The sequence below is a fragment of the Felis catus genome, chromosome X, assembly GCF_018350175.1.
Source record: "Felis catus isolate Fca126 chromosome X, F.catus_Fca126_mat1.0, whole genome shotgun sequence".
Classification (NCBI taxonomy): domain Eukaryota; kingdom Metazoa; phylum Chordata; class Mammalia; order Carnivora; family Felidae; genus Felis; species Felis catus.
Genome location: NC_058386.1, coordinates 103674986 through 103702976, shown reverse-complemented (window position 1 = coordinate 103702976; position 27991 = coordinate 103674986). Strand labels below are relative to the sequence as shown.

The 27991-nt window shown below is 38.7% G+C and overlaps 1 protein-coding gene across 2 annotated transcripts; it reads right to left on the bottom strand.

The window, feature by feature from the left end:
- Positions 1-2405: 2405 nt before the first annotated feature.
- Positions 2406-4434, bottom strand: PRR32 (proline rich 32). Of its 2 annotated transcripts, none has more exons than XM_004000873.6 (2): positions 4268-4434; positions 2406-3441 (listed from the first exon to the last, which is right to left on the bottom strand). In XM_004000873.6, exons 1-2 carry the CDS (start codon positions 4285-4287, stop codon positions 2562-2564), a joined length of 900 nt encoding a protein of 299 aa, XP_004000922.2. In that variant the 5' UTR covers positions 4288-4434; the 3' UTR covers positions 2406-2561. The 2 variants fall into 2 exon arrangements, with proteins under 2 accessions (XP_004000922.2, XP_006944046.2); XM_006943984.4 differs by lacking the exon at positions 4268-4434 and adding an exon at positions 3538-3669.
- Between the last annotated feature and the right edge of the window lie 23557 nt (positions 4435-27991).

Genomic DNA, 27991 nt, shown 5'->3' with positions numbered 1-27991 from the left:
TGATTGGCTCCATGTGTACTTCTTCCATCAGGCTGCAGAAGTTGTAAACACTGGAAAATAGAAATGACTAATGAATCATACTTGGGACATGGAAAAGGTCAAAGTTGTACAGTTTATGATTATCTTCTAGAAAATATATAGGACATTAAAATTCCGATGCTACAGTCTTGTGACAAAGAATATAATGAGAACAATAAATAATAAACAGTACGACATGAATCTTCTTGTGACAATGATTATAACTTAGAATAGGGAATACTTAACCCATTCCCATTATTATCAGAAGAAAGGGCCACTTTATTGATGTTTATCTTTTCCTTTTGCAGTTAAGAGCTATTTAAGCCTCAGAAAAGAAAGGGAAAATGTATATGTCCAAGAGTGTTGAATATATTTCATTATAAGCACTTTCCAAAATGAATAGGATGTTGGTGCTGTAGGGTTAATATTATCTGGGATAATTTAAAAATAGCAATTTTAAGGCAAATCTTTTGTTTAAAATTAATCTCCTACTGTCATGGAGGATGTCATGTCGACACCTATGATAACAAAGTGATACATTATTTCCATACAGAAGGTATGAATAAACAAAAATATTTACATTTTGCTTGCATTTAACACCAGGATCCCAGGCTTATTCCATACTTGCATACCCTGAAATTTTTAATGCAGGCACAGAGCTCTACATAAACTAAAGAAAATATATTTATCCTACATCACAGAGTTATAAAGTGTCAATGCTTCAATTTGCTAATAGTTATTTTTTATTGCTCACTGTAGGTATTCAGTGTTCAGAAGTGATATAGAAAATAACACAGAGGGCATTAGGAAAGAGAACAGAGGGTTGAAAAAGAGCAGATTGTGTTGGTGGCCCTTTCTTGTTACAGAAAATTTGTCATGGATGGCTGTAATTGTGAGTAGTCTTTCTGAGCCTTTACCATGCTACTTCCTTTGAGAAGGAAAACTTATCCTGTCCTGCTGTCACTTACCACACCTTTTGGCAACTCTCCAGAGATGCAGCACTGCTGTTGACACAACAACTTGATTTCTTGTCAAAATATCTTTTAACATCTGGCTCAAAAGATATTTTTGATGACTATAAGCATGCCCAACTCCTCTGTTCATTAAGGCTGAAAATTCAATAAGTGTTTGGTACGCTGAGACTAAGCTACCTCATAGTGAGCAGCTGTCAGATGATTTGCTGAATACTTCTGCTCAGCCCACCACAGTGAATTGATGGAATTGTGCCAGCTTTAGGACATATAGGGAGTGAAGGGAATTTTAGCAAGAACTAACCAGATGCTCCTTCTAAGCTTTGCACTACCACCTGTAAATTTAAACAATCTATTATGAAATAAATGGAGACAAAACCCTTTATGGATCCATGTGTCCTTCATGTCGGAGTAGCAACAAACCAGTTATTGGTGCTAAAAATACATCAATGGCTTTGGTTATAGGCAAGGTGCCTCTTGGATCTATAGGTTGTGTCAGCCTTTAACTGCTTACATCACCTAAACCACCAGTTCTGGACATGAAAAATGTTTATTTGAAGACCCATCACCTAAAGATATTTCTAATTTAGTGGTTATTCATAGATAGTGACACTTTACTACATAGTGAATTGGGTTGTACCCTAGTTAGAATGACGGTCTTTCCATTCTGCATGTTGTGCCTATACCTGTCATTTGAATTTGAAAAAGCTCCTATCCAGGCATTGTGATAATCTCTCAGAACTATCATTATAATGGGGCACTGCAGCACATTATAGAGTACAAACACAGCAGTATCTGAGAAAATCTACATGAGTAAAATATTTTCATTTGTGTTTAAAAGTTATGAGTAGATAGTAGCTTTGTGTTCAGGCAAGAGGTGAAGGGACCAGCCCTGTTCCACCTTGTCCCTGGACTTTTATTAAGCCAACTCTGTATTTACCATGTACTTAAGTAACAGTGTAATGCTGAGGGGCAAGCTAGTTCAAGTTTGAAGCAATGGTCTACAACTCTCCCATCTCCTGTGCCTCTGTTCTTTCCTCATCTTTCAGCCTGGTTCTGCCTCTACCTGGCTGTGAAATGTTGGCTATTTCTCTCACCTCAGTGTCATCTGGCTATTTTTACTCTGTGCATTTGCCTCTATTATATAGACTTTGGTCTACTTTATGTACCTTAAGTTATCTATACTGCTTTGAGCAACCCCCATAGCCTTAGGCAGGTAGGAATTACCCACCTTAGATTTGGCCTAGCAAGAATCCAATGGACCCTCCCCTATAGTCACAGGGCTGCAAGCCACAGCTAGGGATTCAACTAAGCTACTTAGCACTAGCACATTAATGCTTTAATTTCCTTAAAGATAAAAAACAAAAGCCAAGGCTTAGGCTCCCAGGGTGATGTTTTTAAAAAGAATTCACAGTATTTCAAACTTCAGAATCTTTATTGAATCTCCAAACATGTAAGGCACATTAGTGCTAAACAGAGTCTAAGAGGGTAGGGGGGTTTGAAATATAAAAACATAAATGAGTAATTTTCACTTTTCCCCCAATCGTTTTTTCCCCTCCTTCCTTTTTGTCTTCAGTTGTTCTCTCTGTTTGAGGGCGCAGGAGCCGGCATACCCCAGGAAGGAAAATTAGCAAAATAAGAAGGCAGTGGAGGACCAAATATTGGGGGTGGGGCAAAAGCAATAGGCATAGCAAGAAATGGACTGAAACTTGGAGGTCGTGGAGGTATAAAGCAATGAGCAGTAGGACGAGAAGGTAAACCTGGAGTACTGGAAGACAATGGGAGAGGCCTTGGCCAGTTCTCCACAGGGTGCCGCAGGCCTCCTGGTGGGAAAGAAACATGAGCCAGCCTTTCTTTCCCAGTCATTCTCCTATTTCCTGAAGGCAGCTCCATTATCACCCCTGATCTAACGGTGGAGATATGAAGGGGGTCTCTTACTTGTGGACCCCTAGATGGAAAGAACCCCTGACCTTGCGGCAAAGCCACGTATAACCTCGCATTATTGCCACCTCTCTCAGTGCCCCCACTGCTGACCCTTGCGCCCCCTATCATCAGTGGGGGAGTGCTGCCAGAGAAATCCTGGGACACATTAATAGAATCCTCTCCCCTAAGCCTCCAGCCTGCCAGCCCCTCAGAGCTATTTACTTCTGCTGTTGCTAAGGACTCTTCCGCAACAGCAGGTGGTGACCCACAGGGGTGTTTGTGAGATCTCGAACTGTCGACAGGAATGCAGGCTCCGGCGATGTGGAAGGGGCGCTCCAGCTGCTCTCTTGCCAGGTCGGTCAGCACATTAAGGGGAGGTCTCAGCAGGACACGATGGTGGCCCAAAGGTTCTGCATCATCTTTCGGCAGAGAACTCGGACACTGGAGGGACATGTCGTCAGGGCGTGGCTCCCGGATCCCACACTCTTCTGCAACTACTCCTCTGGGTGAAGGGGCATGCCCTCCAAGGCTTGCAAAAAATAGAAATAAATAAGTTAATAAAAATGGGATTTGGTGGACAGACAATACCTGAAATATGTGATTGATTAAACCCGCTGGTATATACCAGGGGAAAGGGAGCGCCCGATCTCCTCCCACGTGTAATCAGCAAGCACTTTTGGGGCCCACTTGCACCATGTCAGGTGGCTTCTTTAAGCGGCAGACTACCCAATTTCCCTTTCTGGCTTTCTTGTGGCTCCACCCCATTCTCCATTTCCCCACCTCCTCAAGGCAGTAAGGAAGCTGAGAAGGCCCAGAGAGCTTTCTTAAAATAAGTCTGCAGTGCGCCGGTTCGCCATACTAAACACAGCTCCTTCCAGTCCCGAAAGGACCTATATTCCACTAAAGCCCAGCATTCAGATTCTGGCAGGAGTGTTTTGGAAAGTCTTGTGAGGAAAAACTTTTTTCTTTTTTTTCTCTCCGCAGAAGTAGAAGAAACGTTATTTGTGTTAACGAACACTCCAGTTTGTTTTAATGAAGTATCATTCAACATTTTCACCGAGTTTTCTTAAAACTGTCTTTCATTCAACCTGTACCACAACCTAGAGTATGAATTTCCTCAAGTTTAAGCCCAATTGTTTAAACTAAGGATTTCAACTTTTGTTTCAAAATTACATTTGAAAATCCCCGCCCTTAAATCCAGTATTTTTAGTACTTGAGTTTGTGTCCTGCAAGTTTTTGTTTGTGATCCCCTCCTGCACTCCCTCCACCCACTTGTCCCTGTCCCAGTTACACAGGAAAACAATTCAAACTGCCTTTTGCCTTCAAAATTAAACAAAACTCAGTTTTGTACTTACACATTTTCAATACAAGCCATGGAGAAAGTAGGTCAGGAAAGCCTCCCTGAGGTGATGGAGAAAATCAGCTGAACGCCCACACAGGCCAACTCGGTCTGGAGAGACGACTCGTGCTTCTGCCTTAGAGCAGCTTGGCAACTCAAATGAAGCCAGGGACCAACTGCTTCTTTCTAGATTTGGAGTTCTCTTTCTGAGGTTAACAGTTGCTAGGGAAGGGAGGGAGAAAAGGAGTGAAGAGGGGGAGGGGATAAATCTGTGACACTCCTTTGAAGCTAAATGTAGGACTCCTTTTTGCATAGTAGTAGGTGGATGGTAAGAGCATTCACTAAATCAACCCAATTGCAGACAAATCATTTCAAGATTTTAGAAGAATCATGGAGACATGATACTTTATCGAGAATTATTTCTTAAGTTTTAGTTAGGCAAGGTAGTTACCATCACGTCTCTTCCTAGAGTTTGGAAATACAAACATTGAGCAAGGTACCATGCTTAGTCTCCTAATTTAAAGTCCAGTTTTGAAGATGCATAGTTGCTGGGGAACAGAAATTTGTAGGGTTAAATTGCTTTTCAATCTGTCTTTCTTGTGAAGATGAAACAAACAAAAAGAGCATTATAGAAAAGTCCCCCTAAGAATCGTACTAGCTTTTGTTTTTTAGCCCAATTTATGTTTTTTTCCCTTCAACCTACTTTCTAGTTTATTGGCTCTGTATGTTGGTGTGTGTGTGTGTGTGTGTGTGTGTGTGTGTGTGTGTGTGTTTTATTTCCTGGAATACAGCTCTGTAAACTTCTCTACAAGTGGGAGGGGGAATAAAAGGCATAACAGATACTATACATTTATGAATATTACTCAGATTTCACCTTGGAACTTTTTTGCATAAGGCACTTTCTGTTCTTCCAACCTAAATTTCATCTACTTCCCTCAATTTAAACAAGTACACTTCCCCAGCTTTTATTTTCTGCCATTGATATATAGATTGATTGCTCTGAAATTACAAAGGCCATATCCTCATCTAACATTACTAATCTTGCTCTAAGATAAAGCCATAAACTTGGCTCACTTCCTTAAATTTACCTGAGATTTGTGCCTTTCAGACTAGGCTTTAAAGACCCTAAAATCTTTTATTGTTTCCAATATCAGAACATGCTGTTATATTTCAACAGTCATATATATATATATTTTTTTCTTTTTTTTAAAGAAAGATAACAGACTCAAACACCATGTGTTTCAATTTATATATGGAATGTGTGTGTATTTGTGTATGCATGTATGTGTGTAGTGGATAAGTATAAAATACTAATGCAGAGGAATGTTCAGTGTTGTGAAACAACACAATTCATGGTAGAAATAACCTTTTGGGTCTCTAAGTCCACATCTTCCTGCTACGGTGCCTTGTCCCTGTCTGTACACTATTGAGTTGTTGTTGTTTTCAATCTCATTGAAAGATGAAAGTAAAAGCAGGAGGCATCACAATCCCAGACTTTAGCCTCTACTACAAAGCTGTCATCATCAAGACAGCATGGTATTGGCACAAAAACAGACACATAGACCAATGGAATAGAATAGAAACCCCAGAACTAGACCCACAAACGTATGGCCAACTCATCTTTGACAAAGCAGGAAAGAACATCCAATGGAAAAAAGACAGCCTCTTTGACAAATGGTGCTGGGAGAACTGGACAGCAACATGCAGAAGGTTGAAACTAGACCACTTTCTCACACCATTCACAAAAATAAACTCAAAATGGATAAAGGACCTAAATGTGAGACAGGAAACCATCAAAACCTTAGAGGAGAAAGCAGGAAAAGACCTCTGTGACCTCAGCCGTAGCAGTCTCTTACTCGACACATCCCCAAAGGCAAGGGAATTAAAAGCAAAAGTGAATTACTGGGACCTTATGAAGATAAAAAGCTTCTGCACAGCAAAGGAAACAACCAACAAAACTAAAAGGCAACCAACGGGATGGGAAAAGATATTCGCAAATGACATATCGGACAAAGGGCTAGTATCCAAAATCTATAAAGAGCTCACCAAACTCCACACCCGAAAAACAAATAACCCAGTGAAGAAATGGGCAGAAAACATGAATAGACACTTCTCTAAAGAAGACATCCGGATGGCCAACAGGCACATGAAAAGATGTTCAGCGTCTCTCCTTATCAGGGAAGTACAAATCAAAACCACACTCAGGTATCACCTCACGCCAGTCAGAGTGGCCAAAATGAACAAATCAGGAGACTATAGATGCTGGAGAGGATGTGGAGAAACGGGAACCCTCTTGCACTGTTGGTGGGAATGCAAATTGGTGCAGCCACTCTGGAAAGCAGTGTGGAGGTTCCTCAGAAAATTAAAAATAGACCTACCCTATGACCCAGCAATAGCACTGCTAGGAATTTATCCAAGGGATACAAGAGTACTGATGCATAGGGCCACTTGTACCCCAATGTTCATAGCAGCACTCTCAACAATAGCCAAATTATGGAAAGAGCCTAAATGTCCATCAACTGATGAATGGATAAAGAAAGTGTGGTTTATATACACAATGGAATATTACATGGCAATGAGAAAAAAATGAAATATGGCCTTTTGTAGCAACGTGGATGGAACTGGAGAGTGTGATGCTAAGTGAAATAAGCCATACAGAGAAAGACAGATACCATATGGTTTCACTCTTATGTGGATCCTGAGAAACTTAACAGGAACCCGTGGGGGAGGGGAAGGAAAAAAAAAATAAAAAGAGGTTAGAGTGGGAGAGAGCCAAAGCATAAGAGACTGTTAAAAACTGAGAACAAACTGAGGGTTGATGGGGGGTGGGAGGGAGGAGAGGGCGGGTGATGGGTATTGAGGAGGGCACCTTTTGGGATGAGCACTGGGTGTTGTATGGAAACCAATTTGTCAATAAATTTCATATATATATATAAAAAAAAAAGATGAAAGTAACGTGTTTCCATCACTCCTCCCGGAAGAATCTATCCACTTGCCTACTACGGTTCACTATTAAGAAATTTCTTGATTCCCCAACTTGATTATATTTTTCTTCAGTTTATTATTTCCTTGTCTTAATGTAAAAGAAAACTTGTTATTGGCAATAGAATTGTGGTGGAGCATTAAAGCTTTTTCAACACTTGGTATGTCAGAGGGATAAATGCAACTTGGGCTAATGCCTAATAGTTGGTAAGTTATATTTACATAGTTTATGCATTTTTTCCCAAATAATGGCAAGGAAGCCCCAACAAACCCTTTTATGGCTATCAAGTTATTTCAATCATTGGCTGTTTAACCTAGAAATGTCTGTTCAGTAAAAACATCATCTTAATTGGATTCCATGAGATTGAAGTATAATATAGACACCAAATAGTTGGACACAGTAAAAAAATCAATGGCATCAAGAATTTTCCAAAGCCATAATAGGTATTATAAATTTATGGATACCAACTCAGATTTTGCCTCGTAACTTGTTAGTTTTTGTGAGATGAATGTTTATTGAATGCCTACTGCATTGACTATTTGGTTCACTGTGCATTATAACAAAAGTTAAATAAGCAATTAATGGGGACTTCAAGGAATATTCAGACTTTCTGGGGAGAGAAAATAACATCTATAAAAGAATTGAAAATGGTATAAAAAAGAATAAATGCAGACAATTTGCTGCGTGGTAAAAACTAACACTGCAATGGAAATTCAGAAGAAGAAACTGTAATTTTAGGTTAAAGTAGCCATGAAATATTTTATGTGGTAGGACTAATGCGATATACATGGACAGAGGAGGAGATGGTATTCTGTGTTAAGAACAGGTATAGAGGTAGTAGTGAATGAAAATTTTTGGAATTTTGTAGTTCAGATTTTTAATCCAATCTAGGGCTCATATTTGGCAGAAATAGAAATTTAAAGAGTTAACTGTACCCTCTAGAGATAGCAAGATCAGCAAGATAATTAGGAAAATTGTACAAATGAGGTAATATTTGAAGGCACTCACATTTCATAAAGGAAAAACTAGATCATCTCAAAACCTACCTTTTGGAAAAAAAAAAAAAACCAGTTAGGCTACTTCAATTATCCATCAAGCTCTGAAAATGAAATAGTAAATCGTGTGCCTTTTTTGTTTATATGTTTGAGTGACTGCTTTGGGAAGAGAAAAATGGGTAATGGAAATTAAAGATTTGCCAAAAGTTAGCTTAGTTGTGAAAGCAGCTAAGTTATAAATGCCTTTCATTACCCATGGCTTCTTATTTCATGACACAGCTCCAGATATTACATATCTCTCAAAAGGTTTTGAAGACTTTATTAAAATGCTAAGTGAGGACCATGGAAGGAAATATTTACTTTTGCACAACAATTACAAGGTTATTAAAAATGTGGTTGTACTGCCAAAATAAAGTTGTTGGTTTTTTTTTTTTTTCAAAGAAATTTTGCAGATGTGTAAAGACATTTAAAATGCAATCTTTCTCTTTTGCTTAGAAAAATAATCCAGGGGATAAAGACATAAGAATGGCTTTCTCTGTTACCATCAGGCTAATCAGGAAGTGATGAGAAGATTGTCATGCTGATCTCTGGGAGACTATTGTCAAAAGATTCCATCCATTAACTCACTTTCAAAATGTAATGTGCCTATTCTCCTGGGAAGCTCTGCAAGTTTAGGATATCGAAAAGTACTTCTCAAAGATAGACCAGATATTTTTAAGGGTCTGTTTTTATCTAATTCAGTATATGAAAAAAGCATGAGAGTAATGAAAGCATGATATTATCCCAGCGTAGGTCAGACAACATTATTCAGTTGCACAACTATAGGCAGTACTCCTGTCCTCTCTGCCACCAGCTGTCCTGCAAACTCTGTGTGGTAAGTGATGAGAATGAACAGGTGAGAGTATGGTTATCTCACCACCAGCACTTGCAGAAGCGACTAATATATACCTCACGGTTGGACCTAGTTGACAATGAAGTTCAGTAGACTATCATTGCTTTTCTCAAGTTCCTTGCTCCAGATTAAAAAATATATATATTAGTTTCAAATTGGTAATTTATGGCAGTTACTCCAAAACAGGTTATTTCTGTGTATAAATCAGAAGCTATCAGTTCCTTGAACACCCAGTGCTCTATTTTTTCTTGATTTCCTGAGAGTCACAACTGGAAATTAAGTAGCAGTGGAGCAAGCCAGATGAGAAAAAAGAAAGAAGGAAAATGAAACCAGGGTTTTTTTAACTACTTACTCTATACCAGACATCGAATATATTTGTCTCATTTAATATTCACAGAAAATTTTAAGGCAGTTATTAAACCTATTTCATAGATGATAATAAAGAGAATTGGAGAAGTTAAGTAGTTTTTTTTTTTTTTTCCCAAGGCCCCACAGCTAGTAAATGGCGGCCAGCATTCAGATAGAGCCAATCTGACACCAAAGCCCACATTTCTTTCATATAACCACATGGCTGCCTAATGAAGCCATGTTTATTAGTTTATTTAATCAGGGACTCACTGACCCATCTTAAAGTAATTCTGCAATAAAGAAATTGTCTAAGCTGCAATGCATCCCAGAATGCCTGCCTCTGCAGGGATGCAGTAGGTAAAGAAGAGTAGGCATTTGGTGATACTACAGCAAGATGGTAAGGACTAAAACCCTGTCATGGAGCAACTGGAATTGGTGACAGAAAAAATAAATTAGCCATAGGACAGTACTGAGTGACCATTACTAATAAATTAATTTTAATATGTGGCCAATATTACCAATATTAAGCTTATGTTAATGCTGAACTCTTGAGATCAGTTATAGGATTCCTTTCTGTGGCACTAAGATGAAACTGAGCCTATAATTGTGGTTAGGTCATCCACCTTCCCGTATTAGAGCAAAAGGGAGAACTTAGAGTTAATTCTGTGTGTGTGTTGGGTGAAATGCTGAGTAGGATTGAGTTGTCCAAGTGAGTTATTAATGATAACTCTGGAGAATACCTTTCTGAATTAGAGGGATATATTAATTTAAAAATAAAATAATAGTACTGTGTTTTCTGTTCATATTGGTATATATTATAAATTAAGGTACAAAAATGGACTAACAAGTAAAATGAGGAAAGTCAATGAAAAATATTAGTTTACAGTAGCTCATTAGACCATAAATCTATAATTATATATATATTGTCAGAATTAATTGGTAAGCAAAGGAGATGAAGGCATACTTAATTTCTTGAACACGTGGTTTGAAAAACAAAAGCTATTTTAGATAATTTCTTCTTGCTTGTAATTAACACACTGTAAATTCATGTAGAGAACATCTTATCAAACTTTATCAAAATGAATCATATGTGCCAAGTTGTTAAGAGCTTTGGTTCTGGAATCAGGAACATAGACCTGGGTTAAAGTTTCAGCTTTACTACTTACCAGCTTTGTGACCTTGGGCAGGTTTCTTGACTTCTCTGAAGCTCACTCTCCTCATTTGTAATGTGGGATTATAGAGAGAATTACACTAAATCATGTGTGAAAAGCGACTTATATACTAGGTGATTAAAATATACTCTCTTTCCTTGTATATATACTAAACTCTATTTTCTCATATGTAAAATGGGGATGATGATACCTCTCTTACCTATTTCAGGGCAGTTGAGAAATTTAAATATGATAATTATGTGAAATTGCTTTGCAGTCTGTAAATCACTTTACATATATTAAACTAATTTTAACTAAAGGTGATATTTCAGGGGCAAGGGAGCCTTAGGGCACATTTTAAATAGTACTGTATGGGTGGTCACCTATTCCACCTACACCTAAGGCCATTTTTTTCATTTCCTGAATCATTAAGGTGGGGAGGATTAGCTAGCTACACTATTTAAAAAGCCCCATGGTGTAAATACTTTAAACTTTTCAATTGGTACTACATAAATCTCACCCATTGTTGTACTTAATGCGGTAATTGTGTTAGAATAAAGAGTCTGCATTTTTGTATTTGACTATTTAATTGGGCTTCAGAATCTTGTGTTTCACAGCAGGAAGTCTTGTGTTTCACAGAAAGCTCCTGTGATGATTAGAATGAAAAGCCTGGAAAAAAAAAAAAAAGTTTGCTTTGGCTTCTTGATAGTGAAGATTTCATTGATTCTCTGAACGATGTGCTACTTCAGAGGAAAAATAGTTTTTCCCTTTCCAGTTGCCCCCCACCCTATCCCTCTCAAGTGGTTAAATAAATAGATTGCTAAAGAAAGTTTAACACTTTTATAGACTGACTGTAATACAGTCAGTAATACAGTTCAAGAAAATTTGTTCATGAAACTCAAAATTAAAATAATAGAGCCCATCCAGAAAGACCATTCTTAATTCTTGTCTGAATTACACCGTATGCTTATGTTGCTAATATAAGTCCTTGTTCAGAGGTTCTGGATAATCACAAGTGCTGTGGAGTCATCTATTTACCTTTATTTTTGAAGTGTTTCAGATCTTCCGGTTTTCATTTTTAGAGTAATGAATTGAAATGTGTTTATTTAAGGGAAGAATTCATCAGAAGAAAAGATCAGACTGTGGAGGGCCTGACAATGGGAAATTTCCTCTTGGAAGATTATTAGCAGATGACAGGAATCTTACTCAGATATCAGAGTTTCAACAGTCCTTTGGTAATATCTGAACCAAAGTGATGAACCCTTTTCCAGAGGTGCTTAATCATTCTGCATGTGGCCAAACCAGAGCAAGTGGTGGTATGGGCTATTGTACTATTTCAGGTAACCTACACATTTATCTATGTCTGTGTTTCCCAAATTTTACTGAGTAACAGATTCACTTGGGGATCTTATTAAGATGAGAGATTCCTGGGCTCCACCTCCAACATTTTTATTTAATTGATCTGTAGTGGGATTCAGTTATCTGCAGTTTAAATATTTATTGATTCTGATGTGGTTTTCAGATAACAATAGAGAAATACTCACTAGATGCTTTTATAGCCTTGAGACTTAGCCTTCTGGGGATGAACTCAGCCTTCTAGTGGGCACTTATTCTCTACGTATAACCTACTGACTAGATACAGTAGCACTAAAACATGAAACCTTTTTGACCATAACCAGTGCCTCCAGTTCCTCTTTGTTCCATAAACCTCCATATATGATTACTTTTGAAAAGATGTATTGAGTTCAGTTCATCTACAGCAACAATTCTGTAAGTGTGGTCTCAGGAAATCTGGGGCTGTCAAGATCCTTTTGGGGAGTTCACAAGGTCAAAATATTTTCAGTATTATATGAAGACATTATTTGCTCTTTTCACTCTCACTCTCTCATGAGTGTACAGTGGAGTTTTCCAGAGGCTATATTATATGAGATGTCACTGCTTTGATGACTAATGCAAATGTGCTTGTATATCCCTGTGTTTTAAAATTTTCTCAGTCTTAATTTCTAATATGATAAATATTGATAGATATAATCCACCCAAACAAAAATTCACTGTGGAGTCCTGAATAATTATTAGGAGTGTAAAATGGTCCATGGGGTGCCTGGTTGGCTCAGTACATAGAGCATGCAACACTTAATCTCTGGGTTGTGGGTTTGAGCCTCACATTGGGTGTAGAGATTACTTTTAAAAAATTCTAAAAAATTAAAAAAAAAAAAAAAAGGTTGTAAAGTGGTCCCAAGGCTGGCATCCATCTTGCCAGTTAGGATGAAAAAATGAACACTAGAGGTCATACTGGACCAGTCTGTAGGAATGCAACCCCACTAGCTTACAAGTAGATAATCAGCACTACTCTAAAGATATAATCACCAAATGTACCTAAAGAAATCTGTAACATAAAGGTATTTTTCAGATTCCAAGTCTCTTGAGATGAAAAAGACCTTCAGAGAACCAGAAAAAGTGACACCAGAGCATCTGCTAGCATGACTTCATGGACCTCCAATCAGTGACATCCACCCTTTCAGGAGACCCTTGCCCCCAAATTTTTCCATTAAAAACCCTCAATTGCAAGCCATCAAGGAGTTGGGCATTAGCCCTCTCCCACCCTCTTTGCCCTTCTCATTCTCCTGGGTGGTGCCATACTAATAAATAACCCCCATCTTTCTTCACTGCAAAAGCTCAGTGTCAGTTTTTACTGGCTTCAGGTGGCCACTGCATCAGGTGGACAAACTCTTGTTTGGCTCACGTATAGCCATAGGTCAAAAAGTTTTAAAATTTATGTTTTATTAAGCTAATTTTTTTTTTGAGGGAGAAAGAGAGTGGGATGGGGGACAGAGAGGGAGAGAGAGAGAGAATCCCAAACAGGCTTTGCACTGCCAGAGCAGAGCCTGATGCCGGGCTTGAACCCATGCACTGTGAGATCATGACCTGAGCTGAAACCAAGACTCAGAAGCTTAACTGAGTGAGCTACCCAGGCACCCCAACCAAGCCTAGTCTTAAATGTGTATCAGTTAATGTAAATTGATGAAATTATTTCCAAATCTCAAGGAAATTTCAAACCTTGTTAAAATACTCAAATTCTTAATTTTTGCATCCTTTTATAAATCCTTAAGATAGAAATGAGTAGTATAAAACAAGTCAACAGTTACTGACTTATTGCATGTGGCCTGTATTATCAATACTATGTAAGCCACTGTATATGGGATAATAATATCTTTTGGCCTGAGGAACTTACATACATTTGGGGAAATAAAAATAAGCCATACTAAATAAATGTCTAAATATAGAATGCTTATAGTATTTTCCTTCAAATTAATCAAAAACAAAGATGGGTAGGGCACCTGGGAGGCTCAGTCAGTTAAGCATCTGACTTTAGCTCAGGTGATGATCTCATGGTTCATGAGCTCGAGCCCTGTGTCCGGCTCTGCATTGACTGTGTAGAACCTGCTTGGGATTCTCTATCCCTCTCCTTCTCTGTCCCTCCCTTGCTCGTGCTCTCTCTCTCAAAATAAATAAAAATAAAACTAATAAAAAATTTCTTAAAAATCCCAAATGATAGTGAATGGTTCCATTTAGTAAAAAAAAAGATAAAAAAAAAAAAAAAAAACAAAGATGAGTGGAAGCGAAGCAATCTGATCACAGAGGGTTTCTCAGGAGAGGTAAAACTACAGCTCTACTTCAATGGATGAAAAATATTTTAACAGTAAAAAAAGAAAAGTTCTCAAATTAAATCTATTTCTAGGAACTACTGTTGCAGGATTTTTTTACCACAATACCCGGGATTTCTTGTCTCGCTGCTTTGAAGAATGAAGAGATGGACACAAAATGAGCAGCAGGCAAAAGTTTATTAGAATATAAAATTAGAAAGGAAGAATAGTAGGAAAATTCTCTTTACAAAGGGGACATCAAAAGTGACTGCCTAAGTACTCTAGGGGAAGGTCCTTGTTTTATAAGGTTCTGGTCAGTCCTCCCCCTCCCCTTCCTTGTTCCTTCTCAGATTCTACTCTTATTGGCTTGATAGCTAGGTGCTGGGTTGTCCATTTCTGATTGGCTTGTTTCCATTGTATGAGGGGTGGTCTATGGCCATACCAATTCCTTGTGGGTCATAGGTTTTATGGTCTCCTTATTTTTTAGTCAGGTCTTTTGTCAAATTTCTGAAAGAAACACGAAGGGGGAGTCACCTGAGGGGGTTTCCTGTTTTCAGACATTCCCAACATTGTTCCAAAATATGTCTTTCCCCACTCAGGGACCTCAGGTCCTATTCCTTTCCCTCTCTGCCTATTTTATCCTATGTTTTTCCTATCATACTACTACAAATAGACTTTAAGAAGATCTTAATTTTCATCCTTGTATCTTTCTTTATCATTTTATTTTTTTACACTTAACATCACTTTACTAAACAGTAATATCATTTTTATTTTTGAATGTTTATTTATTTGGAGAGAAAGAGAGAGAGGGAGGGGCAGTGAGAGAGGGGGAGAGAGAATCCCAAGCAGGTTCTGTACTAACCATCCACTGCACTGTTAGTGCAGAGCCCAACGTGTGACTTGATCCCACGAATCCTGAGATCATAACCTGAGCCAAAATCAAGAGTCAGGTGCTTAACTGACTGAGGCACCCAGGTGCTCCAATAACATTATTTTTAAACAACAAAAAATATTATCTCAGAAATCTAAAGTAGAATCCAGACTATTGGGCCTAAAACATTCTACAGAACTTGTCTCCGTGTCTTAGAAATTAAGAAGAAACAGTTTTTCCAATGGAATTAATTCAACTCAAATAATTATCACAGACTTTTCCCACCTTTGGCCTTTGGCCAAAGCCACACACAAAACTGTTACCAAAGCCTGGCTTCAAAATCAGATATTCCCTTTGTTTTTATTCTATGTAGCTACCTCATTTTTATACACCTCTGGGTAAATTGTTTGTTATTTGATTCTGTTTTATGTATTTTTAACTGGTCAGACTATTTCAGACTGAAGGCCATGTGTGGAGACTCAAGCACTCTTCAGGGAGCTCCAGCTAGCATTATATACGGAGAGTCCAGTTCCCAGATTGCTTGCTCCCGGAGCTCTGTAATGGCTATTGGGAACTTTTCCACCTGCTCCAGAGAAGGAACCAATGTCTTTTCTCTATTCAGTGCTGTCAATGGCTTGCAATTCACTTTAAAATCTCCTCATGATGACCCTTTGTATTATATCATTAGTAAATGAAAGCAGTTGTTCCTGTTTTTGCTAAATTCATCAGACTTTATTTTTATACTGGAGAAAAAAATCACCTTTGTCATTGTATTTGTTTTTTTTTAACTCTGTTGTGAAGGTCTCTGAAAGGCTTTCCCAAGGATTTCTGGGTACTCAGTTGAAAGAAGACCATTCCTATGTATTTACTGTGCATCATATTGTACAATTATTTGGCTTCCGTAAGATTAAAATAACAAAAACAATTTTTATTTCTTTCCCTCTCCACCCTGTATTTCCAAGAATATTTCACCATGATTTCATTGGACTTGAGAAAACAGCAGGGGAGAGAGGTTTTAATTATGCAAATATAAAAATCATCAAAAGGAGGGTGCACACCAGATTTGATGAAAGCTCAGCCTCCTTTTCAATATTTACAGCTTGTCACCAAATTAAATTTCAGATTATATTTAGTAAGAGGATTACAACATTTAAACAAATAATAACTTTATGCAGCAAAACCTAATTATATTTGTTTAGTCTTGTGCTTTGGATCACTCACAGAACAGAGATTTGGAATTGCCAATATAAAATTCTTAGTATTCATTATATCACATACCCTTGAAGGGGCTCAGAACTAGTTGCCCTAAAATACGCCATTTCAGCTTGCAGATTATTTCAAGCTGAAAACAATCAAAACCCAAAAGATTTAAGAAGATGGGGCACCTGGGTGGTTCAGTCGGTTAAGTGTCCGACTTCAGCTCAGGTCATGATCTCTGGGTCCGCGAGTTTGAGCCCTGCGTCAGGCTCTGTGCTGTCAGTTCACAGCCTGGAGCCTGCTTCAGATTCTGTGTCTCCCTCTCTCTCTGCCCCTCCTACCACTCATGCTCTATCAAAAATGAATAAACGTTAAAAAAAATTTTTTTTAAATTTTAAGAAGAAACCTTGACTTTTCCACTAACTGCCTAAAAGAATTTAGATCCAGGACCTGCTCCAGGAAAAGATTATATGATGTATTATAATGTAGTTACATTGTAATAAGAACTAGGGGTGGTAGGCAGGAATTTAGTAAAATCTGTTAAAATTCTTCTCTATGTCCTGTTGTCTCTGTGCAGCCCAGAAAACATGTTTGCCAAAAACTTACTCTTTTTCATCTTCCTGTGAATTGCTTTCTTTCTCTTTGAAGTCTAGTCCTTTTCCTCCTTCTCCTTAGTTCATAATGACATATACCTCATTTTGCCTGTCTTTGGAATTGTTGAAGAAGTGGATAAAGTACACCAAAGATGGCTGATTGGACTAAAACAAACTCTGGTCTCTAGCTTAGAGACCCCTCCTCTGGTTTCTTCTTCCTTTGCTGTGCGCGCGAAAACCCCCACAGATATGGAGGCTGTCAGCTATAAATTACCTTCCCCACTGGCATTCTGGGCTCAGACCTTTGGAGAAACAGTCTCCTCTGAGCCCACCAGTGTTAAATAAATCTCCAATCCACAAAGATCTACGAGTGCCGCTTGGTTTTTCCGCCAGCGTTCCAGCCTGGTTCCGTAACAGAATCTCTCATTTTTATGTGGATTCCCATACATATGAATGTTATTAAATATGATTTTCTCCTGTTAAACTATCTCAGGTCAATTTAATTCTTACACCAGCCAAAAGACCCTTGAAGGATAGAGGAAAAGTTTTCCTTTCTTACACCTTATTGTTTGCTAACAGAAGCTACATTTTATTTTATTTAAAAATTTTTAAACTTTTTTTTTTTTTTTTTTTTTTTTAGTAATCTCTACACCCAGTGTGGGGCTTGAATTCACAACCTTGTGATGAAGAATCTCATGCTTTTCTGACAGAGTCAGCCAGGCATCCCCAGAAGCTACATTTTAGATTCCATTACCTTCTAAACACAAACCAACATATGATACGTCTACATAGTCATTTTCCTCCATGGCTTGGGTGAATTCACAGTTCATGCTACTCAACTTTCTGTTATAAAAAACTTACAGTACAAAATTAACTTAGAGATTTTTGGAAGTGTAATATGGTTTAAATATAAATTCATTTCATGGCAATATACTGGAATATACCACCATATAACAGGAAATTACAGTAAAAGGAAAATTGAAGCTATAGACTCTTTAAAACTTAAAGATGTGAAGAGAACTTATTAAGCAAATGTGGCATTATATTTTATCCCTGTGAAGTTAATATGTGCATGAATATAAGCATAAACATATTCCATACATCTGTCAAATATTTAAAGAATCCAAATCTTGAGTACCTCACTATTGGTTGGTTTTGTTGTTAGATGTACAAATACCTTTTAAATGTTTATTTTTTACCTTTGAGAGACAGAGAGAGAGAGAGCGTCCATGAGCATGAGTGGGGCAGGGGCAGAGAGAGAGAGAGGGACAGCAGTGAGCCTGACGCAGGGCTCGAACCCACGAACCACAAGATCATGACCTGAACCGAAGATGGACACTCAACCGACTGAGCCACCCAGGCGCCCCTGTACAAAAACATTTTATGCACACATTTTATTTAAAGTTTAGAACCCAGAAGCGGTGATGGCAAACAAAAATTTATAAACATCTCTTGTCTAGAAAGTTAAACATACTAAAAGAGAGTATGCTGAGATTACTAATGAAGGAAACAGAAAGCATCTTAAGAAATCTTCTTTGGGGAATGTGAACTAATGTAAGGTATACCATTACTAGGGCTATAACCAAATTCTTGAGAGTTGCAAAGCATGCTGATAAAGGCCTTCCATGCTTGTAAGTCAGGGAACAAAAATATATTGCCATTTTTGTTGAAAACTTACTTTTTTTTTAGTTTTGTTATTTATTTATTTTGAGAGAAAGAGAGGGAGCATGAGCTGGGGAGGGGCAGAGATAGAGGGAGAGAGAGAAAATCTGAAACATGCTTCATACTGTCAGCACAGAGCCTGACACAGGGCTCAAACTCACATACCATGAGATCATGACCTGAGCCGTAGTTGGATGCTGGACTGACTGAGCTTACCAGGCACCCCTGAAAACTTACTTGTAACTGGTCTCTGAAATTGCCCATACCCCACGCCCACCTATTGAAAATTAGTTTGAAAATCATTCCACTGAGCTTTGTAAATAGCTCATATTACTTTAAGTACAAGGGCAAGAGAATGAAATGAACCACTAAGATCAAGGTGATATTCAGTGAAAAGCTTTTGCCTTTTTTGAAAGCTTCTGTTCTAAATATGAATCCATCTTTTGCTCTTGGGTATGTGTAAGATCAGATAGGACCTAGGAAACAGTGAGAAAAGATGGTAAGAAGAAACACAGAGAAAAGTAAACTTTATGCAAAAACAAAATGTCAAATGCTTAATTTTTCAGAAGGTTTGGAAGTAGGCAAAAAATAAATGCCTGATTAGGAGTTACAGGTCAAGCTCCACAAATGTTTATTTGTTGTTTATATTTTTGTTGTTGCTGCTTTGGAATTTATTTATTTATTTTTTAATTTTTTTTCAACGTTTATTTATTCTTGGGACAGAGAGAGACAGAGCATGAACGGGGGAGGGGCAGAGAGAGAGGGAGACACAGAATCGGAAACAGGCTCCAGGCTCTGAACCATCAGCCCAGAGCCTGACGCGGGGCTTGAACTCCCAGACCGCGAGATCGTGACCTGGCTGAAGTCGGACGCTTAACTGACTGCGCCACCCAGGCGCCCCGCTGCTTTGGAATTTAAAATAACTCTGAAAAATGTACTGAATCAAAAAAAAAAAAAAAAAAAAAAAAAGGAGAACTGAGAACTGCTAGAAGGTCACAATTGATGGCAAGTACTATTGTTAGCAAGCCCTCTTGCTCAATTATAGACCCCAACAGTTAAAACCAGAAATAGACAAGACTGCTTAACTCATGCTCTAACTAAAATCCATAATGCTTGTTTCTTACTGCATCTTCTTGACGCATTGATGGTGTTTTGCAATGACCTAGAACATCCGAACAGCCAGACCAGAAAAATGCTGATAGCAAGGGAATGACTAGAAGACCACACCCACATGTCCCCTTCCCTGCCCATGATCATAGGCTGAACACACACCGACCCCCCACCGATGACATGTGCTCTTTGCCCGTTGTCTAGCAGGTACCTCCCCAAGCGTCTCTACAAAAACTCTAGGTGTCAATCTTGTGGGTAGAGAGGTTGGTTGTTAAGGCTTGACCCTGCCACTTCCCCCATCTGCTGGCACCCAAAATAAATTTCTCCCAAACCCTCATTTCTTGAGTTATTGGCTTCTCTGTGACAAGTTTATCTAAGATTGTTCTGTAACATTGTTGGCAAATCCAGCCAGGAGCTATGCTCTTGATTTGTCCAGCTCCCTCAGGATTCCCTGGGATGGAACCATGGGCCACAGCAGTGCACCGAGGCTCAGCATTTGTTTCCTGAGTTAGCAGCTGTGATAGGCCTTTTGGTAACACTATAAAGAAATTAATTTGCAACCACCTAGATTCTTCTCCCATGTTTTCTGACCTAATTATTTTTGTTTATAATGGAACTCCACCTAATAGTATTGAGTTCAGTATTACTAATTGTGAATTCTAGATGTGACTTTTTGATAAAATTTAGTGTTTACAAAATCATTTTTAATGTTACTTATCAATTCTTCCCTCTTTTATTTTTAAAAAAAATTTTTTTTCAACGTTTATTTATTTTTTGGGACAGAGAGAGACAGAGAATGAACGGGGGAGGGGCAGAGAGAGAGGGAGACACAGAATCGGAAACAGGCTCCAGGCTCCGAGCCATCAGCCCAGAGCCTGACGTGGGGCTCGAACTCACGGACCGCGAGATCGTGACCTGGCTGAAGTCAGACGCTTAACCGACTGTGCCACCCAGGCGCCCCTTCTTCCCTCTTTTAAAGAGGCAAGTAGAAAATAATACACATAACTAAACAACCAGAATCATGAGAAATGACAGTTGTAATTAACATTCTAAGTGAGCTAAGGATAAAAGTAGAAATATTCTAACTAGGTAGAAAGCTACTGAAATTTTCCCTTAGCATGTCTTTGAACATAGTGGTTAAGTGTAATGGCTCAGGAACTACCTGTGTGACCTTGGATAAATTATTTACCTTCTCCTAACTTCAGTTTCTGCATTTCTAAGATAAAAATAATAATATTCCCAACCTTATAGGGTTGTAGTGAGAATTAAATAAAATAGTGCACATAAAATACTTAGCAGTGCGCCTGGTAAATAATCATTATTCAATAAACTTGTTACAAAGCAGGAAAAGACCTCTCTGACCTCAGCCGTAGCAGTCTCTTACTCGACACATCCCCAAAGGCAAGGGAATTAAAAGCAAAAATGAATTACTGGGACCTTATGAAGATAAAAAGCTTCTGCACAGCAAAGGAAACAACCAACAAAATTAAAAGGCAACCAACGGAATGGGAAAAGATATTTGCAAATGACATATCGGACAAAAGGCTAGTATCCAAAATCTATAAAGAGCTCACCAAACTCCACACCCAAAAAACAAATAATCCAGTGAAGAAATGGGCAGAAAACATGAATAGACACTTCTCTAAAGAAGACATCCGGATGGCCAACAGGCACATGAAAAGATGCTCAACGTCGCTCCTTATCAGGGAAATACAAATCAAAACCACACTGAGATATCACCTCACGCCAGTCAGAGTGGCCAAAATGAACAAATCAGGAGACTGTAGATGCTGGAGAGGATGTGGAGAAACGGGAACCCTCTTGCACTGTTGGTGGGAATGCAAACTGGTGTAGCCACTCTGGAAAACAGTGTGGAGGTTCCTCAGAAAATTAAAAATAGACCTACCCTATGACCCAGCAATAGCACTGCTAGGAATTTATCCAAGGGATACAGGAGTACTGATGCATAGGGCCACTTGTACCCCAATGTTTATAGCAGCACTCTCAACAATAGCCAAAGTATGGAAAGAGCCTAAATGTCCATCAACTGATGAATGGATAAAGAAAGTGTGGTTTATATACACAATGGAGATGAGAAAGAATGAAATATGGCCCTTTGTAGCAATGTGGATGGAACTGGAGAGTGTGATGCTAAGTGAAATAAGCCATACAGAGAAAGACAGATACCATATGGTTTCACTCTTATGTGGATCCTGAGAAACTTAACAGAAACCCATGGGGGAGAGGAAGGAAAAAAAAAAGAGGTTAGAGTGGGAGAGAGCCAAAGCATAAGAGACTGTTAAAAACTGAGAACAAACTGAGGGTTGATGGGGGGTAGGAGGGAGGGGAGGGTGGGTGATGGGTATTGAGGAGGGCACCTTTTGGGATGAGCACTGGGTGTTGTATGGAAACCAATTTGACAATAAATTTCATATATTGAAAAAATAAATAAATAAATAAATAAATAAATAAAATAAACTTGTTACATCATTTATGCAGAAAGTTCCCAGATTTATAATACAGCTTTTGGAAATACTAAAATACTTACTATTGTAATTATTGCCCTGTGCTTCCAAAATAGGCATCCCTCTGTATTTGATGTATGTACTGACCCTCAGAAAAAAAATATTTTGATAGCTAGGCTCACCTGAAATTAAATATTCTATTACCTTGGATAATATATGTCCCCTAGTTGGCATGGAAATGCTTATGTTGTCAGAGGGAGGGTATTTCTAGGTAGTTCATAAGTGTTTCCACAGTTGTCAGGTTTAAAGAGCTGGGGTAAAGCAAATTTCTTGGTTGAAGGCATGCTTAAACATGGCATCTTTGCAGAATTTTTTACACTCATAAAATATTTACTGAAGACAGTCGATGAGCCAAGCATTTTTCCTAGCACTGTGTCAGGAAGCAAGAATTTTGGTTCCCTCAGAGATCCTTCTAGCTGGACTATAAATCAAATTGACATAAGACAGATTAAAAGGAGAAATTCAAATTCAATTTAATAGGTGTTCCTACCGGGATTCCACATAGACATGGAAATTCCAAAGACAGAAAAATGATGTATATATGTCATTCTAAACAAAGGAGAAGAGGGTAGGAGTCTGGAGTTTCAGAGAAAAGGAATGCATTTCACAAGGTGATAAGAGCCAATGTTTGCTAATTAGATGTTTGCCTTACCATAACAGATGGGTCACTCAGATAAAATTTATCTCTGTTAGTAACTCTTATTCTGGGAAAGACCTCCAATTTAGATTCTTCTGTGTGGTTAAGGGAGGGACAAAAATTTCTCTTGAGCCCACAGAATCTCAAGTGCCTTCAACTCAAAATAATCCACATGTCAAAGTGGCACATTTAGGGAGGGGGAAACATGCCCTGAAGCTCTTCAACTGGGAGGGTGGACAGTCTAGAGTGAAGTCTCAGTCCTCTTGAAGTTGATAGTAAATGAATATGGATAAGATTATGAGTAGGAAGCAGGGCCAGTGTAGACTTCCTCCCTGGCTTCTTTCTAGGTTTCTACAAACACAGGACTTTCATAGGGAAATTTGTGACGTTCAAACCCAGGCTCATTGCTGGTGTTGGGAGACAGCACATTACTGTAGAGTCTGGGGAACTAAGTAAATACCATGCTTTACAAATAATTATCTACAACTTTTTAAACATATGCAAACGATGCGATTAGAACAATATAAATTCAGGGGCCCTGGCTGGCTCAGTCAGTAGGGCACGTGAATCTTGATCTCGGGGTTGTAACTTCAAGCCCCATATTGGGTGTAGAGATTACTTTAAAAAATAATATCTTAAAAAAATGAAAAACAACAACAAAAATACAAATTTATTTAAAAGTGTTAATGAAGGGAATGGATGTTAGACTTTATGTACTTTATTAATCAACAAATACTAAAATGTAACTTTTATGTGGGATCTATACAATTTTTAGAACTTAAAAGTAGTCTTCATTATTAAAAAATTTGGGAGCAACTGCTGTCAATATCTATGGATATTGTAAGAAGAACTTCAAGCATTCGGGCACATAAAGAAATGATACACGTGCCACAACTACATGCCCCCAATCATAAAGAAGTAAATTCTGTGGGATAGAGAATCTGAATATAAAAAAATCTGAGAAAATTATCTATCCAAAAAGGATGTTTGACAGGGTACAACATTTACAAAGTGAAGCTGAAGATTTTATTTTGCTTATAAAATGACATGTTTTTTTTTTTTTTCTGAATGTTTCTCATTGGAGACACAGATCACTTTATAGAGTGAGAAATAATAAGGATTCAGATAAATTCCATTCAGAGAGTGCAATAGAACCTAAATTGATCTATTTGAAAGGACTTCACTATGTTTAATTACTTTTTCTTATTTTATTATAATTAAGCTTTTTATGTTCTTCTAAACTTATTTTTCCCTCAACAAGATTGAGCTATCCTTCCTTCTGTCTAATCAACCACAGTTGATTTCTCAACATGAAGTCATTTTTGGTGTGTTTTGTAAAGTGAAGTATGTAAAAAGTGCAGTATATTAATTTGAGTTGTGACAAAAATTGATTAGAAAAAATGGGCTAGGAGTAGGAATATTTTCTAGTCCTGGCTATGCCACTAACTTATTTGTGTAAATTGGGGGTGTTGGGGAGGAAGAATTTTCTCTGCTCTTTATGGTCCTTCTAGCTGGACTAAGAATCAAATTGACATGAGACAGATTAGCAGGGGAATGCAATAGACATGGAAATTCCAGAGACAGTGAGGCAACATGATGCTTATATGAGCTAAGGAAAGGGGAAAGGGTCTGAGGATACAAAAAGGAGAAAGACCATTAGCAGGAAGAGGAAAGAAGATATTTGGAAAACAAAGGTTGTCCTACTATGTTTGTAAGTGTCTTAGGTAAAGAAGAATCTTTGTTAATAGCTTTCTCCATGGTATAAGCAAGCAGTTGAGGGGGAGCTAAAGAGTTTTTCATAAATTCACTGGGTTTTTATTGCTTTTAACTGAAAATAATATTTATGCCAAAGTGACCCATCTTGGCGAGCCTGCCTGTCTCCCCTTCAGGGCTCAAATTGAGACATTTGATCTCTCTAAACTTGAATTTTCTCACCAGTAAGGTGAAAGAATTTAATAATCTTTCTGGCTTTATGCTACTAGAAGCAGAACCTGGAATTAATAGGGCTCATTATTAGATGGATTTAAGTGTACTACTGTTCAAACCATGTTGGTTTTAGGTCTGATAACTATTCCATTAAAGTCTTATTTAATATAGCCTAATGATATGGACTTTAGGTATTTTTCCAAAATAGTAAAGTGCTGTGGTATAAATGTTTGTGTCCTTCCCAAATCCATATGTTGAAAACATAATGCCCAAGATGATGATATTAGGAGGTGAGGGCTTTGGGAGGTGAGTAAATCATGAAGATGGAACCCTCATGGTAGTGCCCTTAGAAAAGAGTCCCCAGAGAGGAAGCTTTTCCCTTCTACCATGGGAGGACACAAAAAAAAGTTGGCAGTCTGCCACCTGGAAGAGGACCTTCACCAGACCCCTACCATGTTGGCATCCTGATCTTGGACTTCCAGTCTCCAGAGCTGTGAGAGATAAATTTCTGTTGTTTATAAACCACACAGTTGGTGGTATTTTGTTATAGCACAGACTAAGACAGAAAATTGGTACTGTGAGCAGAGTGCTGCTGTAACAAATATCTAAAAATGTGGAAGTGGCTTTGGAACCACGTAATGGGTATAGGCTAGAGGAATTTTGAGGTGCATGCTTGAAAAAACCTACATTGCCAAGAAGGGACTGTTAAGGGTGATTCTAGTGAAAGCTCATGAGAAGAGGAGTGCTGTATGAGAAAATCTCCATCTTCTTAGAGAATATTTAAGTGTTCATGAAAAGAATGTTAGTAGAAATATGGATGGTAAAGGCCATTCTGATTGGGTCTGAGATGGAAATGAGAGATCTATCCAAGACTGGAGGAAAGGTGATCTTTCTTATAAAGTGGTTAAGAGCTTAGCTGAATTGTGTTCCTGCCAATGTTTTGCCAAATGTTTTGTGGAAGGTAGAACTTAGAATGTGTGAGCAATAACATTAAATATTTGGCTGAGGAGATATCTAAGCAAAGTGTTAAAGATGTGGCTTGGCTTCTCTTGAATGCTTATTGTAAAATGGGAGAAAATAGAAATAATTTAAAGATTAAATTGTTAATCAAAAGTGGAGCACAACTTAAAACTTTGGAAACTCTCAGCCTATATCATACTGCACAAAAAATTTAAAAAAATGTGAAATCATGTTTGGAAGAGAACACTAATGTGTGACTAAGTGACTGTTTTCATAAGGACATTAGCGTGGATGTGAACCACAGACTATATCAGCTACTCCTGCAGGAAAACACTCACTTTGAACTACACAAGAAGGAGACAGAGAAGAATGAAGGAAGGTTGTCTCACTTCTTAGATTTTATAGGGCAGGACTGTGAAGCTATTTGGCTGAGAATGTATGCCATTTTTCAGAACAAGGGAAGAAGGCCCTCAAAGGTGATTCAGTTCAGAGATCATCGGGGTTTCCTCCTGAGTTTCAAAAGTAGAGAGGGGAATCTCCTGGGTTTCAATCAGCCAGATGATCCCTGCCCAAAGCTGTGGGAATAAGACCCCAGCAAAGCCATAGTGAGTGGCTACCTGTACCTAGATTTGGAATGATGGAGTCTCCTGGAACCCAGGGCACACAACCCAGGCATATTGCCTTTGCAAGGACATGACCACTACAGAGAGCCTCAACTAGGGCAATGCACAACAGAGCTGTGGGGAGTGGGGTTTCGCCTGTGACCCTAGACCAGTAAAGGCACAGATGTGTGATTCCAGTCTAGGACAGCCACAGACACACAACTAGAATCTTATAGCTGCTGCATAGGCAGCACCCAGCAAAGTTGTGTGGTTGGGGAATGCCCTGGTGTATCTGGAAACAGAACCTCCACCTTATTTAAAAATTTTTTTAATATTTATTTATTTATTTATTTATTTATTTATTTATTTTTTCAACATTTATTTATTTTTGGGACAGAGAGAGACAGAGCATGAACGGGGGAGGGGCAGAGAGAGAGGGAGACACAGAATCGGAAACAGGCTCCAGGCTCTGAGCCATCAACCCAGAGCCCGACGCGGGGCTCGAACTCACGGACCGCGAGATCGTGACCTGGCTGAAGTCGGACGCTTAACTGACTGCGCCACCCAGGCGCCCCATTTCCAATCTTTTTTAAAAAATATTTTTAAAAATATTTATTTTTGAGACACACACACACACACACACACACACACACAGAGTGTGAGTGGGGGAGGGGCAGAGAGAGAGAGAGACACAGAATGGGAAACAGGCTCCAGGCTCTGAGCCATCAGCCCAGAGCCCAACGCGGGGCTCGAACTCACGGACCGCGAGATCGTGACCTGGCTGAAGTTGGACGCTTAACCGACTGCGCCACCCAGGCGCCCCAATGTTTATTTATTTTTGAGAGAGAGACAGACAGAGTGTGGGAAGAAACAGAGGCAGAAACAGAATCTGAAGTAGGCTCCAGGCTCTGAGCTGTCAGCATAGAGCCCAAGGTGGGGCTGGAACTCATGGACCTTGAGATCATGACCTGAACTGAAGTCAGAAGCTTGACCATCTGAGCCATCCAGGTGCCCCAGAACCTCCACGTTAGAGGATAGGTAAGGCAGGGCATCAAGCCAAGGAGAACTGTTCTCAAGACTTGATGTTTAGTGATTGTCCTTTTAGGGTTTGGACTTACCTTGAATCTATTACTCCATTTATCTTTTTTTATTTCTCTCTTTAGATTGTGAATATCTACCCTGTGCCTCTCCTACCATTGTATCTTATAAGCACATAACTTGTTTGATGTCACAGGTGCTCAGCAAGAGAGAAATTCACCTCAGAATGAATCATAACTTGAGTCTCATCTATATCTGATTTAGATGAGATTTAGACAAGACTTTGAACTTAGACTTTTGAATTAATAACATGTGAGAAGAACATGAATTTTGAGCAGGTCAGGGATGAAATGCTGTGGTCTGAATGTTCTCCCCCACAAATTTGTATGTTGAAAACCCAATTCCCAAGATGATGGTATCGGGAGGTAGGACCTTTGGATTGATTAGGTCATCATGAATGGAGCCTTATAAAAGGGGCCTCATAGAGTTAGCTTGTCCCTTCCATCATGTGAGGGCATAGTACAAAGTTGGGAGTCTGCAACTTGGAAGAGAGGCTTTACCAGAATCATATCATGCTTGGTACCCTAATCTTGGACTTTCAGACTC